The sequence below is a fragment of the Saccostrea echinata genome, unplaced genomic scaffold (genome assembly GCF_033153115.1).
Source record: "Saccostrea echinata isolate AGI-Se365-2 ecotype Australia unplaced genomic scaffold, CSIRO_AGI_Sech_v1 ptg000009l, whole genome shotgun sequence".
Classification (NCBI taxonomy): domain Eukaryota; kingdom Metazoa; phylum Mollusca; class Bivalvia; order Ostreida; family Ostreidae; genus Saccostrea; species Saccostrea echinata.
Window position 1 is genome coordinate 26,529,021 of NW_026889758.1, and position 15,623 is coordinate 26,544,643.

The 15,623-nt window shown below is 32.8% G+C and overlaps 1 protein-coding gene across 2 annotated transcripts in view; it reads left to right on the forward strand.

Moving 5' to 3' along the window:
- The window catches only part of LOC133182116 (macrophage mannose receptor 1-like), a 43,610-nt gene extending 38,591 nt beyond the window's left edge, over positions 1-5,019 (forward strand). For both annotated transcript variants that reach the window (XM_061316841.1, XM_061316842.1), the window contains 4 exons: positions 2,397-2,660; positions 3,110-3,280; positions 3,765-3,920; positions 4,259-5,019. In XM_061316841.1, the coding sequence (XP_061172825.1) occupies positions 2,397-2,660; positions 3,110-3,280; positions 3,765-3,920; positions 4,259-4,452 (785 nt within the window). In that variant the 3' untranslated portion in view covers positions 4,453-5,019. The remainder of the gene's footprint in view (positions 1-2,396; positions 2,661-3,109; positions 3,281-3,764; positions 3,921-4,258) is intronic.
- The last annotated feature ends 10,604 nt before the right edge of the window (positions 5,020-15,623 follow it).

Genomic DNA, 15,623 nt, shown 5'->3' on the forward strand with positions numbered 1-15,623 from the left:
AATTTTACACGTGCCGGGGAACACAAAATCGTGGATCTCTTCATACCACGAAAATTGACCCCCACGAAAATGTTTTAAGTGATTTTATTGAATACCCATTTTACAGTATCCTTTTTATATTTCAATAAAACTACGCAATAGGGCTACATAAAAATACAAAAAATTATAAATTTTTAAAATTTCTATGAACGATGTTTTAGGCACATGAAATATAGAACATTTCAAGGTACTATTCTCTTTTAGTTTTTGTCTGATTTATTAGCAGAGGTCAAAAGGGAATATTTTTTGTTATCGTTAAAATATATATTATGAAATATTGCTACATTTTAATGTTTTTATTTTATTTCAATGAAACGTAGTTCATATGTGTAGATTATATCAAGATGCGTATATCAATGCCTTCTGATTTCCAAGAACAACTAATGTTGGCCGTTACTAAACAGGGAAAAAAGCATTTCTTGATAGAGTTCAGTTTTCGGATGATAAGAATAAAATCTGGAACAAATGAAGACTTCATCAAGATTTAATTGTAAACTTTTAGGTATCAGCGCACTTAGTATACCAAATGGCATATCAGGCCCGTAGGAAGCAAATTCACCTTGAGGGGGCACAACCATACATTTTCAGTTGAAAGGGGCACTATCAACTACCAAAATTTCTTGACAAGCAAAAAAAAAAAAAAAAAAAAAAAAAAAAAAAAGTCATCAGACGTTATTATTGAGGGGGCACAGGCATATAGTAGATAAGTTTTCTACAGTATTCTATATATCGGCAAAATTATTGGGGGGGGGCACACCCCCACCCCCCCGTGACCCCCGGTTCCTACGGCCATGCATATACAATATAGCGCATTTACAAACATTCAAAATATTCCATTGTTTTACGATATCAAATAAATCTACCTGTAAACAAATACAAATTATACTAATACCTGGCAAAAATAGTCCGAATTATCTCAAACAAGATTAATGAAATTTACAGAATTTCTATGGGATATATGGAGAAATATCAAGTGAACATTTAAAAACTTGAAATTTATGTATTTGAACCAACTTAAACCAGAGACATTTTGAAGGGGCTGTGTTCTTTTGATATCATAGTGTACTGTTATATGCAAAATCTTTTTTGGTTTAACTTGGTCTTCATATTAAAAATTGATAATATACGTCAGTTATCCTGTTTTCCTAAAGACTCTAACTCGGGGTTATATATACATAAAAGACGCATGATTAGCTAAAAGTCTGCGTAGCGTAGTGGTTTACGCTGAACTCTCTATATGTTTGAGGTCTCCGGCTCAAGCCCCCCAAAATTCCAGTTTTTTTTTTTATTTTGCATTAATGATAGTTGCTAGTACAAATTTAATTTCTTTTTTTTTCTTTTTACTTAAACTTAATTTTTTTAATCATCATATTTTTCACAAATCTGAAACTAATATTATTATTCAAGCCTTTCTGCTTACCATATACATATGAATTTAAACGTTACCTGACTTAATATAACATGGAATTTTCGACTATTTTGGAAAGAAGATATACATAAAGATAACGTGGATTGATGACGATGTACTTACGGTGCAGCAGTAGTTCCCGAAACGAACAGTGATGTAGACCTTTCATGATAACAAAAATCTTGAAAACAGTCGAGAAATAATCTTGATACATAATTCTGTAAAACGTCAAACAAATCAAAAATATTATATTATAAATAATATTTGATTTCTGAAGCACGGCACCGCCGGAGGGCCGGATAAAAAAAAAATACTTATTTGTTCGGAAGAATTAGATTTTTGTTCGGACGAATTAGAAATCCGTTCGGACAATTAGTTAATTGGACGGAAAAATTAGAAATTCGTTCGGACGAATTGATATTTGTTCGGACGAATTAGAAATTCGTTCGGACAAATTAGATATTTGTATTGACGAATTAGATATTCGTTCGGACAAATTAGTTGTTTGTTCGGACAAACTAGTTTTTTGTTCGGACAAATTAGATAGATATTTGTCCGGACAAATAAGAAATTTGTTTGGACGAATAACTCAATTTTTCGGACAAATTAGATATTTGCACAGATTATCTATCTTTATACCTTCTTTATACATGAGGATTCATCCCCTGATATATAAATTAAAGATAAGGTTAAACCTATATTTTGTTTTAAATTATAAATAAATGGCTGTTTGGATCAATGAAATATCACCGTTGAAACAAGCCGCGATATTAAAGTCGATTTCGAATATTTGTTAACGGGTTTAGTTCTTCAAAAACGATGAACCAGGTTTTAATATGCACATGAAATGAGATTTCTCTCTCTCTCTCTCTCTCTCTCTCTCTCTCTCTCTCACACCCTTTAAATATGCTTCGAAAATTTTGCATAAGAAAGTATTTCTTTTATTTAGGAAAGCTACCACTGTCAGCGCCTCTTGAGTGTCCAAAAACAGGCATGGCTTTCAATGGTGCATGTTATTACATAGAAATGAAGCAAAAAGGGACATGGACAGACGCCCAGCATATTTGCCAAAATCTTGGCATGACTCTGGCCTCTATCCATTCAGCCGTCGAGATGGAACACGTCAGAGAATTTGCAATCCGACAGGGTGCGACAAGTTCCTTTTGGATCGGACTTTCAAGAAGAAGATTGCCATTAGATCCAATCGGAGAAGGTAAATCGTGGCTACAATTATCAAAAAAGCTATTTGCAATTAATTTATAAGTTATGTTCTTGTTCAAAAATATCTACTCAATACAATTATTTAGCTGAGGGTTCAAGTTGAGCATTCCATAATCTATATATATATATATATATATATATATATATATATATATATATATATATATATATATATATATATATTCCACCAATATATCAATATGTCTTAAGTTGAAAGCTAAATGAGCTAGCTCATGTGGTCATATTGTGAGTATCATACATGCCTACTCTACACCGTTTCTTATTTCTGAAATAAAAAAGTCATGTTACAGATTTAATTACAGATGTAAAATACGTTGCAAACGGCATTACCATTTTCATATCACCAATTTGTGAACAGATAAAAAGCATATATATCTGCGATGATGGCTTATACCCCTAATGTCTCGATTTTCTTTTCAGTAAACTTCTACTGGTCAGACAAAAGCACCGTGGATTATACTAACTGGAATACCAATGAACCTAGTGACAGTCTCTTTAGCCAAAACGAAGAGTGTGTGGAAATGGCTACTACCGGTACTTGGAATGATGTTTCTTGTAGGCAGAGTCGAGGATTTGTTTGTAGAGATGAAGGTAATAACTGAAAAAACAAAGGTTTCTTATAGGCAGAGTCGAGAATTTGTTTGTAGAGATGAAGGAAAAAATTTGATCGGCTAAACAAAGGTTTCTTGTAGGCAGAGTCGAGGATTTGTTTGTAGAGATGAAGGTAATAATTTGACAGGCAAAACAAAGGTTTATAATGAATACAGTTCACTAGCTTTTATTTGTACTTTATCAGTATTTTTTATTTTTATTATCATTTTATCATGTTAATTTGTTTATCTTGCTAAAAATGAAGAAATTTCATTTTGACCCGGGATAGAACCTTAAAAATAGTGAATATTTTGTATATATGTTAAAAGTAACATACTTCATAGTATCAAAACATGAACGTGTATTTATATCTTGTGCAGAGATAAAACTTGTTGTCTTAATTTATATATATATTGAATTTTGAGCCACAGTAACAACTACATTATATTGAAAATAAATTTTACGCGTACAATGTTTTTTCTAGTTTCATCTGGGGAAGAAGTTACAACTAGTGCAACAACTGCGGTATATTTCCCGTCTACATCAGCAGATGTTGATAATAGTTCAAGTTCTGACAATAGCACTTTCTCTTCAACCATTGCTGGTATCATGCAATCGTCTCAGATTAAAAGCAAAACAGGTAAAAATAAAATTCAGAGATCGGAAGCTATTAGCATGTAAAAGTTCAGTTCTGGTCAACTCGGTACGTTTATTCTGAGAAGATACAGAAGTTCTCTTTCTCTATCTCTTAAAAATGTTCGAAGAGGTAAATTAACTGGAATTAAAATCTTGTCACAGTAAAATGACTTTAAAACTGTATCTCCGAAATTATTGTTTAAGATTATACAATTATTTTTGCAATAAAGAGAACGTACAAATGAACATATTTTTAATATATTCTCTTATTTTTAAATTTTCCAAAAACTGTTAAAATGATTAACTTATTAAGAAATGTATTAGTGTCAATGAATTTTGCAGAAATACCTAAATTCACGTTTGCCATAATTGGTGTTGTTGTGGGACTTCTGCTTCTGGCTTTTGCTGTGGTAGCTATCGCCTTCGTCTTCAAGAAACAAAAGCTTTCCACTCCACCTCCAGCAGAAATAACATCTGGTTTTGAAAATGCTATGTATCGTAAGGACTCTGGTAATATTTACATCAGAGAATCATAAGAAACTTTTTTCTCCGAAAGTACAGAATGTTTAATCCGGTGTTAAATGGGCTACCACGAATAAAGGTTGCACAAGTTGAAGTGACAAATTGGATGAAATAATGATTTTTAAAACAATTTTCAGAAGGATTCTAAGGGACTCCAGTATTTGTTTTACTTTTTTTAATGATAAAGAGTACATTTTTTGGAATCATGTCTAATTGTCCATATAATCATGTAAAATTACATTTGTAGTACAATGTTGGTATTACACGATACTCTATTATTTGTAATCACAATTCAAAGCAAATGAAAACACTATTGCCTATATCATTATTAAATTCTTGAGCAAAGAAAGTTTAGATGAAAAAATATATAATATTATGTCTGCTTTATACTGATGCATGTGTATGACAATAGAATTAAAATTCATGTATTCTGTATAACAGAGTAAAAACAATATGTTTCCAAACTTCGTTTGGGGAAGATAATAAGGGAAGTTGACGATAGAAAAGTTTAAATCATCATAAAGTTCTGTTTGTTGTATTACCATTAACGTCTTTTTGTAATAAAATATCCAAATATCAAACGGTGTGCAATATATAAATTTCTGACCTTGGACTTTCACCTTTTACTGTCTGTAACAACAAAATTTCTTATCCACACTTTTCAAGGAGCCCACTATAACTACCGGATCATACATTTAAGCATTTAAGTGTTCAAGTTGTTAATAGGAATTTTGTATTTTCCAGGAACTGAGTACATGTACTTCCATTTACAATAACATGTATATGCTACTACTCTTTCGATTCTGGAAGACCGATATGCAAGTAAACAAGATAATTAAATTTCACTAAATGTGTTTAATTTTACCATGCGTGCGTATGTACTAATGAAGAAATGGAGAATATGACAATGATAAGCTTGGAGTCTTACATGTATTTGTACTTTATATAAAGGGACATGTAATTGACACTTTTCATGAAACATTCTTGATATTTGTATCCTTTATATGTGTATCCTTTGTATCTCCAAGATTTTGCCAACTTCCTATCATTGACCTCTCTGATTCGCCTAGTTTGCAATTAATAATCAATATTTATTTTTTCTTTAAATCATACAACCATATAAAATTAAATTATATTGATATTTATTTATCTTTTCATCGAAATATACAACCATTGAAGAGTTATTGCTGGGACCTTCACGTACTTCAGTGAATAAACATGTTGATGACGGAGTTGCGAATCATATTTATGTATCTGTTGAAAGTAATAGGGGAAATTAAAAAGAATGTCAAACAATTCTGTAAAAATGTATTATTTATGAAGACATACTCGGTATATAACAAAATTCTATAGTATTCTTGAAAAATATTAGACTTTCAATCAAACTTGGTCTTCTGCATAAATATGAGACTTTCTTCTGCTTTCAAACTAAACTTGTCTAAATATCTACGCTGCAGCTATGCCTGTATCATAAAAAGATGAAAATAACGAACAGAGATCGATCTCAAAAAAAGTACAGAAATACAAATTTGAACAGGGTAAAAAACAATGACCCCCCCCCCCCCTTCCGGAAATTTCAGAGGTGGGATGTAACGGTACATATTGTCGTTCTGTACATATTGTCGTCCTCGACAATATGTACCTACCCTCAAGGCACATACTTTCGCCCAATGGTACATATTATCACGGAAGACAATATGTGCTGAGACGAGCCTCTTTTTTTCCTGCATAGTGGACGACAAAATGTACAGTCACGCATCGGCACATATTGTCGTCGGCGACAATACGTACTGTAATCATTTACACATTTTTTCGCCGATATATTTTGTTGAAGAATAAGCCAATTCTTTTTTTCGTTATATATATATATATATATATATATATATATATATATATATATATATATATATATATATATATATATATATATATATATATATATATATTTATTTATATATGACTTTTTAATTGATTATGAATATAGTAAAAGCAATTTTTGTGGACTGCCAAAGATTCATAAATCTAGAAAAATAAAATATGCCATCAAATCCAAGTGCTCGGAATACATAACCTGTCCTTATCCAGACGATCTCACTTTCTGACCAATAGTAGGAGGACCATCAGCACCAACGCAAAGACTTAGTAATCTACTAGACATTCTTCTAAAACCATTATGTTCTCGAGTCAAAAGTTATGTACAAGAAGACTTTGATTTTCTCCGTCATTTACCAGAGAAAGTTGATATAAACAGCAAGCTCGTTACGTTGGATGTATAAGCTTGTACAGTAATATATCAAGTTCCCTAGGACTGGAAGCCGTGGAATACTGGATCAGTAAGAATCCTAAAAAAAATCAACGGCAGATTTTCAAGAGACTTTATTTTGGAAGCAACAGAAATAGTGCTGACAAATAATACTTTCACGTTTAATGGAAAACATTTTTAACAAATAAAAGGCACGGCTATGGGCACAAAAATGGCTTCGACATATGTCACCTTAACATTAGGATACTTAGAAGAAAAAAATGTATCAAAAATTAAGTGGGAGAACAATTCAACGAAGATGTAAAAAAAATATATTACTAACTACTGGAAAAGATATCTGGACGATTGTTTTATTGTATGGAAATTCAGCGACAACGAATTGTCTACCTTTAAAACATTACTGAAAGAACTTAATCCTGATATAAGCGGAAGAAAGTACGGATAGAATTCCATTTCTGGATATTTTGTTAATTAAGGAAAACGACGTCATTTTGACAGATATCTATTACAAACCTACAGATACGCATCAGTATCTTCATTTTAATTCATGCCATCCACGACATACGAAAAGAGCTATACCTTATAATTTAGCGAGGAGAATATGCACCATCGTTAATAATGAATCAATCAGAATATAAAGACTACAAGAACTTAGAGAATATCTACGGAAACAAAGCTATCCAGATAAAATTACTGGTGATGCTTTTAAAAAAGCCACAGAATTAGAAAGAAAGGACCCCTCAACCCTGTGCAACAAAACAGGACAAATTCCAAGATCCTACCATTAATAACGACACACAATCCCCAAAATAAAAACGTTGCACCAGTTGTTTATCACCTAAACGACGTTTTGAAAACCGATGAAACTATGTATAAAATATTTAAAAATCGAAAGTTCATAAACAGTAGGAGGCAGCCGAAGAATCTTAGACGAATTCTCACTAAGTCCTATTTTAAAGAAACGACAGAATTTCATGTGACCAAATGCCAGGATCCGCGTTGTACATACAACAAAGACAACATTTTTATTTTAGTGGAAAACAGTTTACAGTTTATAATAACATGTCATGCCAAACTAGAAACGTCATATACGTTATAACATGTTCTGGTTGCGGTGAATTATATATCGGAGAGACGGGAAGTACCTTGCGGGAGAGGATCCGAGTCCATAAACAACAAATTAACGTGCCGGAATACCGTAAACTTAAAGTTAGTGAACACCTAGACTTATGCGGAAATAAAACTTTCACTGTCTTTCCATTTTATAAATTGTACAACTCCTATGAAATTGAAAGACGAGATAAAAAAAAATTTATAAGGACTTTCAAACCTAAATTAAATAGTTTAACGTAAAAGAATTGTATTTTATACATGTAGAATAGTTTACTGAGTCACATTTATTTCTTTGTTACTGTATTATTTTGTGCTTTACGTTTTATTTTTATGTTTTACTCGTTCTGTTTTTAAATGTTTGAATATTTTTCATATATATGTTTGAATATTTTTCATATATATATATATATATATATATATATATATATATATATATATATATATATATATATATATATATATATATTGGAGATTGAACGTTAAATTTTTGACTATCTGGTAAATATTTTTCGTTATTCTTATACATGTGCCGATATGATTGTGGTTGGGGTCGACATTTTTAGCTAGTTTGTTCAAATCATGACCCCAGGGCTAGGTTAGGGCCACGATGGGCGATCAAAGTTTTACATATATAGGAAATTCTTGAAAAATCTTCTCAAGAACAGCGAAACAATGATTAGTCATTAGTCATGCAACATATATGTATACCGATGGACGACAATATGTACAAGTACACATTGCCGCCGGCGACGATATGAACAGGACGACAATATGTAGCGTCACAGTCGCGCTGCGTGAAATAACATACGAGACACCACGTCAGTGTGATTAACAACGATTACATTCACAAAACTACAAAAAAAATTTAAGCAACAGTATCTCAGCCGGCGACAATATGTATTGATGGAAGACAAAATGTGCAGTGAGGGTATGTACATGTCGTCGATGACAATATGTACAGAACGACAATATGAACCGTCACATGGGACTAGGTGCCAAGGAGGAGTAAGCACCCCTGTTGACCATTCACACCCGCCGGTGAGACCTATGTATTGATCAGGTAGACGGAACATTCCTTAGTCAAATTTAGTATAAAAACAAAGGCATTATAATTGGTATGAAACACATCAGCCAAATACGAATCAAATGTTAACTTGGTCATTATAACCACCATAGAATCTACAAAATGCTGACTTTAAACGAGGTTGTTGAAATCTCTGTAACATCAGCTTATCTGTCAATAGCATGCCTCGGTTTAAAAATTTATCGTATGAGTATGGAATAAGTTGGGAGATGTAAACACCATATGCAGGTGAAATCATAATATTACTACGTAAATAAGGAAAGTTGACAATTGTAAAACTGAAGCAATATCGTTTTTCATGCAGTTAAGTTGTTAGTAGGCCCTTATCATCTGTAGTCAGAAAAACATCCAAATGTAAAGCACATGTTGCAGATCCTGTGGTGTCAAGTTCGCTGGGATATGTCGAGAATGAATGGAAATAAATAATGTTAATTGATAAAAGGTCGTTGATATATTTGAATGTCGAGAAAAAATGCCCAGCATATGTTTTCTTCTTCTCCTGTAGAAGTTTGAAGTGATGAATTCTGCTTTAGGAATATAAAAACAGGTCGGCTAATAAAGGAGCACAGTTAGGGTCCATCGGTGTTCAAAGAGCTTATTGGAAGACCTGATCTTAGAAGACTACATAAATGTCAATAAGGTACTCAAGCATCCTTTTATTATCAATTTCAGAGTATTGTTGTGTAGAATCAGAGTTGTTTTTAACAAAGTAATTACATGTATGTTGATGACCAATTGCAATTTCAAGAAACGAAAATTTCCATGTTTCATTTCATTAAAGAAGCAGTTGTCTATGATATCAAAAAGCCTACAGTTTTTAATTTATCGTGAGGAATGGTTGTATAAAGTGTATATACAAGAATATGCTGTAGCACAGAACTCCGGCACATTTGTTGACTGGAATGATAAAGTATTAAACACTGAGAATTCCATCAGTAGAAAGTGAAAGTGAAGGGTATCAGTTGGACTTCCAGACGTAGAATTAAAACCAAATAATTTCTTCTAAAACACAGTTATAATAATGAGCCTTACATACAAAGACGATATTGTTACAAGCAGTGTCTGCCTGGACCATAACATAATGTCATGTAGTCTTAAATTTTTAATTCCTAATCACCTCCGATTTCGTGAAAACGGAAGTATAGATGTTTCGCATATTGCCTTTTAACTTTCTAATACGGTTATTTAATAAACTAAAACACATAATCCATTCTTACCACGTGTTCAGGTCTTCCCTTTCATAGTTAGCCCATCTTCTGGCATAATCTTTGACATAATTCATAATACAAATGAAGTTTTCGCCAGTTGAAAGATCGGGGCTCCCTGTAATTAGGATCTTTTAAGATGATTGATTTCTGGTCTTTATTTTCAACTATTTTAACGTCATCTGTTTTGACGTGTCCAGCGGGACTGTAGCTGAAGAAGAGCAAGAACACTTTAGAGTATTTTGCTTCAGATGTTCAGTATCTAGGCAATGTAAGGATTATTTATAATTGAAAAGTTTGGAAGCAACAGTTTAGGAATATACGTAGGAAATTCAGGATGTAGAATTCAACTTGAAATATTTCCATTTCTATTTGTTTTCTCTGTGATATCTCTTTGAAAGTTAGTTGACTTGATTTCTTGATCATTCTACTGGAATGCAAATTTCGCCAAGCGATAGACCAGAGGCCTGTTCAACAGCGCTCGCGCTCGCAAACATTTCTGTTGGAGGTATAAGGAATTTTGGCGAGCACTCGCGAACGTTTGCTCTGTTGAACAGGCCTCAGGAGCTAAGAAGGCTTAATATGCATGTAAATCTCGTGCGTATGTCTCACCGTCCGACGCTAAGTAGGCCTAATATGCATGTAAATCTCGTGCGGCTGTTTTTGTGTTTGACGTCACTGAGCGGGGACTATTAAATTGACATGGGAGACCTCGTGTAATTTAAGTCTATTAGTCTACATTTTTAAAATCTAAATTTACAATCTTATTTCACAATGCAATGGAAATATAAGGAATCGCTGTCTAGTTAGTAGAGTATGCCAGGGACATCAACGATAGTTGGAAACGTGGGATAATTTATGCATAACGGGCTTCGCCCGTTATGCAAATTATCCCATGTTTCCAACTATCGTTGATGCCCTGGCATACTCTACTAACTAGACAGTGATTCCTTAAATATACGATGGAATGCAAGACTGAACTTTTCTATGATTATGAATGTTAAAAATGTTTACAGCATTTATTCCTTTTTTAGCTAATTTGAGTTTAAGGAACCGTCAGGTTGTGTCAGAATTATCATCCGACACACGTGTTGACTAAGAGAATCTGTGTTTGGAAACATCGATAATCACAAACACTAGTTTGTATTCTGCAGTTGAAGAATTTAATTATAGATTTGCTTTAACCTCTTCAAATACTTTATTCAAACCATTCAAGGGAACCGAGTTAAATTTAAGCGCGAATGTGAAGACCTAACTGTTCACTGACTTCAGGCAAAAGTGAATCAAAAGAGACATTATGTATATTTATTTGATCTATTGTATGATCGATGTCCATGACTACGCCTACGTCTAGGTTTTTCGTTAAAAAAAAAAAACATTATATTCACTTTGACACAATGTGGGCTTGAAAGATTCCCTATTTATTTATGTGGTCGTTGCAACCATACGGAAAGACCGTGCCTAGTTTCCTGATCCAGTATTCGGAATGGCGTACTTAAAGTGGGACTATTATTATAGTTGGATGATATATTGTTTTTCCAAATTTCTAACCTTCAAAGAAAGAATAAAGTGGTCAGGCGAATTGAAATGTTTATAAAGATGTTGATGGCCCCCATTATTTATTTTATAATATATGCCCCGACATACCCAACTACAAAATATTGAGTTTTCTGTTTATTACATTTTCCTTTGCCTCTGTCTTTTCTTAGCAGTGTCATAGGCTGTGACGTCATAGTTGAGCGATTGAGACGTCAGAGCTTAGCGATTGTCAGAATATTGTATACAACATACATGTATTTGGAAAAAAGTTTAGCAGTTTTAGTTTCTGTCAGGATGGTTTATTTACTCTCTCTAATCTTATAACAGACCAGGGAGTACATTTTACAACACTCTCGTGAAGGGAAGGAAAATCTCGAGTTTGATCGGACTTCAGATATTCTGTCACACAGTGACAAAATATCACTTCGATAATCTTTCACAGTGACAAAATATCCTCTTATTCAATAAATAAATTACAGTATTTCACTGTTGAAAATGTAATAAAAAGAATCACTGTGTGGTTTGTATGGTTGGGTATGTCAGGTCATTAACTACAGATGGAAACGTGAGATAATTTTATGCCAAGTCCCAAGAACATAAACAGAGAATGTCGAATTAGTATCATCCATTCATTGAAATTATTTTTGAAAATGAATTGTTTTTTAAACATTTTTCCTAAAAGAAAGTCAAGATATCAAAAATTAAATTTTGACTTTAGTCTATTCTCAGTTTATGGTGTTGGGGCCAGGATGTTTCAAACTGTCGTTAATGACCTAGCTTGTGCAGTGTGCACCCAAATAAACTAGACATTGATTGCTTAAATGTAAGAACATACCAAATGAGTATCATTTCCCTCTTTGTAATTGCTGGACAGAATTAAAAGTTGATATACAAAAAATTAACTTAATAATTAAAAGGCATATTTTTAGTTGTAATACATTTCAAATGTCAAAAGGACAAGTTCACATTAATTGAATAACAGAAGAAACTTTATAGCATTTCTTTATTGGCATGTTAGGGTGATGCTCAAGCACACAAGGAAAAAAAAACAATGAATAGTTGCTAGTAAATTTCCACTGTCCAAAAAGAAAAAAAAAACTCATGTGGGTAGGATGGATATTTTAAGCACACCAGAAAGAAAAAATAAACAATGTTTACAGCTAGGAACTGCTTATCTGTTCATATGCCATAATCATTTCATTGACAAACTTTTTCAAAAAATTAAAAAGACTTTCTTCATAAACTGAGTAACCTATTATAGTGTATAGACTGACAAAAAATAGGTGAGACCTATAAAATAGATTTATATGTTCTCTACAACATTGTACAAAAATCATAATTTCTCTTCCAGTGAAAACAAAGGTTTTAGACATCAGAGAAGAATCATATGTTTATGTACCAGTAGTTCAGGTAGCATGTAGCATTAAGTACTAATTTGTGGATGGACAGTGTCTACTAGCAACTATGTCTTACAACAACAGTATTTTACCTTCATTTTCACAAATCCAACTATCAAAAAGATTTAAAGTATACATTTCTGACAGTGCTGCTGAAAAGAATCAAAAAAACATTTCTGGGTAAACAGAACACTGTATCATGCTGGTACGGGGGTACAAAAAGCAACAAAATTAATCCTATTGCAGGAACAGCCCAACATGCACTGACTACTCTAATATTATCACAGAATGCAAGTTTCACCATATTGGAACATAAAAAACTGTATTACAATCCATAATTAGAGTGGAAATCTGTACAGACTAATGGATTTACACACTTTTATACTGGAAATTCATGCATATCATAAATACATGTATACAACTGGAAGTAAAATTTTTCACTTGTTTAAACATTCAATATCATTGTATCAAAACTTGGAAATTTATCCCCAACAAAACTTACTTATAATAAATTTATTAAAAATGATTCATTTTCTGCAAACACACCTTTCTAAAACAATATGGCGTAAACACTGTTAGTCTTATCATACTAAAGAGCAAACAGTGCTTTTCCTAGTAAACTGTTCCAAATCTGTCCTTACTGAAACAATCTTTTCCATCACCCATTATCGAAATGTAAAATGGGAAACTTAAAAAGAAATATATAAGCTGAACTCAACATTAACCCTCACTTCAAAATTTGCAGAATCCTTTGTCAGAATTCTTTATCAAAAGTTTACTTTGATGGTGCACATTCCCCATCCCTTTTTTGAGATAAACTTGAATATATATTAAACAAGTCTTAAATGTTGCAAAGAAGGAAATGACTTACAAATTAATCATTTTTCTGATTGTATGATTTGATTTCATCTATATCCTCAAAACATGAAACAAGAAGCCCATGGGCCACAACACTCACCTGAGTGACTTTCACCATTCTTTTCTTCATTTGCAGATTTCTTCCTTAAATATTAGTATGTAAAACTTTGATCTCTTACTGCAACCCTCCATACCTCCTGTGGGGTCATGATTTGAAAAAAAATGAATCTATACAACATGGGGATGCTATATGACAAATCATGGCTACTCTTGAGAAGAAGATTTTAAAGATTTTTCTTAAATATTCCTAGTATGTAAAACATTCAACACCCATCGTTGCCCCTCCCTTCCCCAACGGATCATGATTTGAACAAACTACCCTTCCCCTGAGGGTCATGATTTGAATGAACTTGAAATTACACAAAAGACTATGTCAGAAACCTTTCAGATAAGTTTCATCTTTTCTGACTCAGTGGTTCTTGATTAAAAGATTTTCAAATAACTCCACCCAATTTTCAGTATTTTTTTTAATTATCTTCCCTTAAAAAGAGGGCACTCCCCTTCATTTGAAGAAATATGAATTCCTTCACCCAAGAATACTCTTTGCCAAGTTTGGTTGAAATTGGCTAAGTGGTTCTGGAGAAGAAGATGAAAATGTGAAAAGTGTATGATGATGACAACACCAACAACAAAGACAGACAATGGACAAATTTTGATCAGAAAAGCCTTTGGCTCAGGTGAGCTAAAAATATGTCAAAGTTGACTGGCATACAGAGAGTGATGGTGACTTCTAACATCAAAATCACTCAAAATGTTGATAATCACAAATTTGGTTTGTTTAAAAGAAAAAGAGCACTTGTTTTCATTTTTATATTTTCCTCTAATAAAGCATTCCTGTCAGCATAGTCAAATTTCTAGTATTCTGACATCCACTATAGATTTAATTAATTCTTCAACAATAAATCTTTCACAATCCAACACAAACTTTCCAATCAGTACACAAATTCTTACTTTTATCAGCACTTCATGTTGAAAACATTCTTGTTAAATGGGTAGACATTTTTAGCAATAATTTGAATTTTCATACAATGCTGTGAAACTTCAAAATTAACATAGCATTGCCTTTTGATGATAGACATGCTCACACTGAATAAACTCCATGGAATTAAAATTACTTTTCAAATGCTGAAACAGTATATCTATTATACAAGTCTTTGACAGGTTGACTCTACACAATTTTGTCACTGCTTTAAGAAAATCCATATTCTCAGTGAAATTGTCTACAAATGTCTGACTAACACAGCATCACAAATAAATAACGGTACCTTAAACCTATTACATACATTTTGATTTTTCTTCAACAAACAAACTAAAAAATCAAATAAACAGAGGACATTCAAAACCAAAACAAGAGGCCCAGGGGCCACATCGCTCACCTGAGCACTATGGCTAGGAAAAAGCAGAAATCACTTCAATCTTGAAAGGTTGAAAAGTTTAAATATAAAAGTGGTTGGGGGGGGGGGGGGGAGGGGGGTGTCATGAATTGAAAAAATTTGAATCTACATTATCTGAGGATGCTTCCATTTAAATATGACCAATCATGGCTTTGCTGTTCTTGAGTAGAAGATTTTTAAAGATTTAACCTATGTATTCCTATGTAAAACTTTGATCACCCATTGTGGCCCCACCCGACCCCCAGGGGTCATGTTTGAACAAACTTGAATGT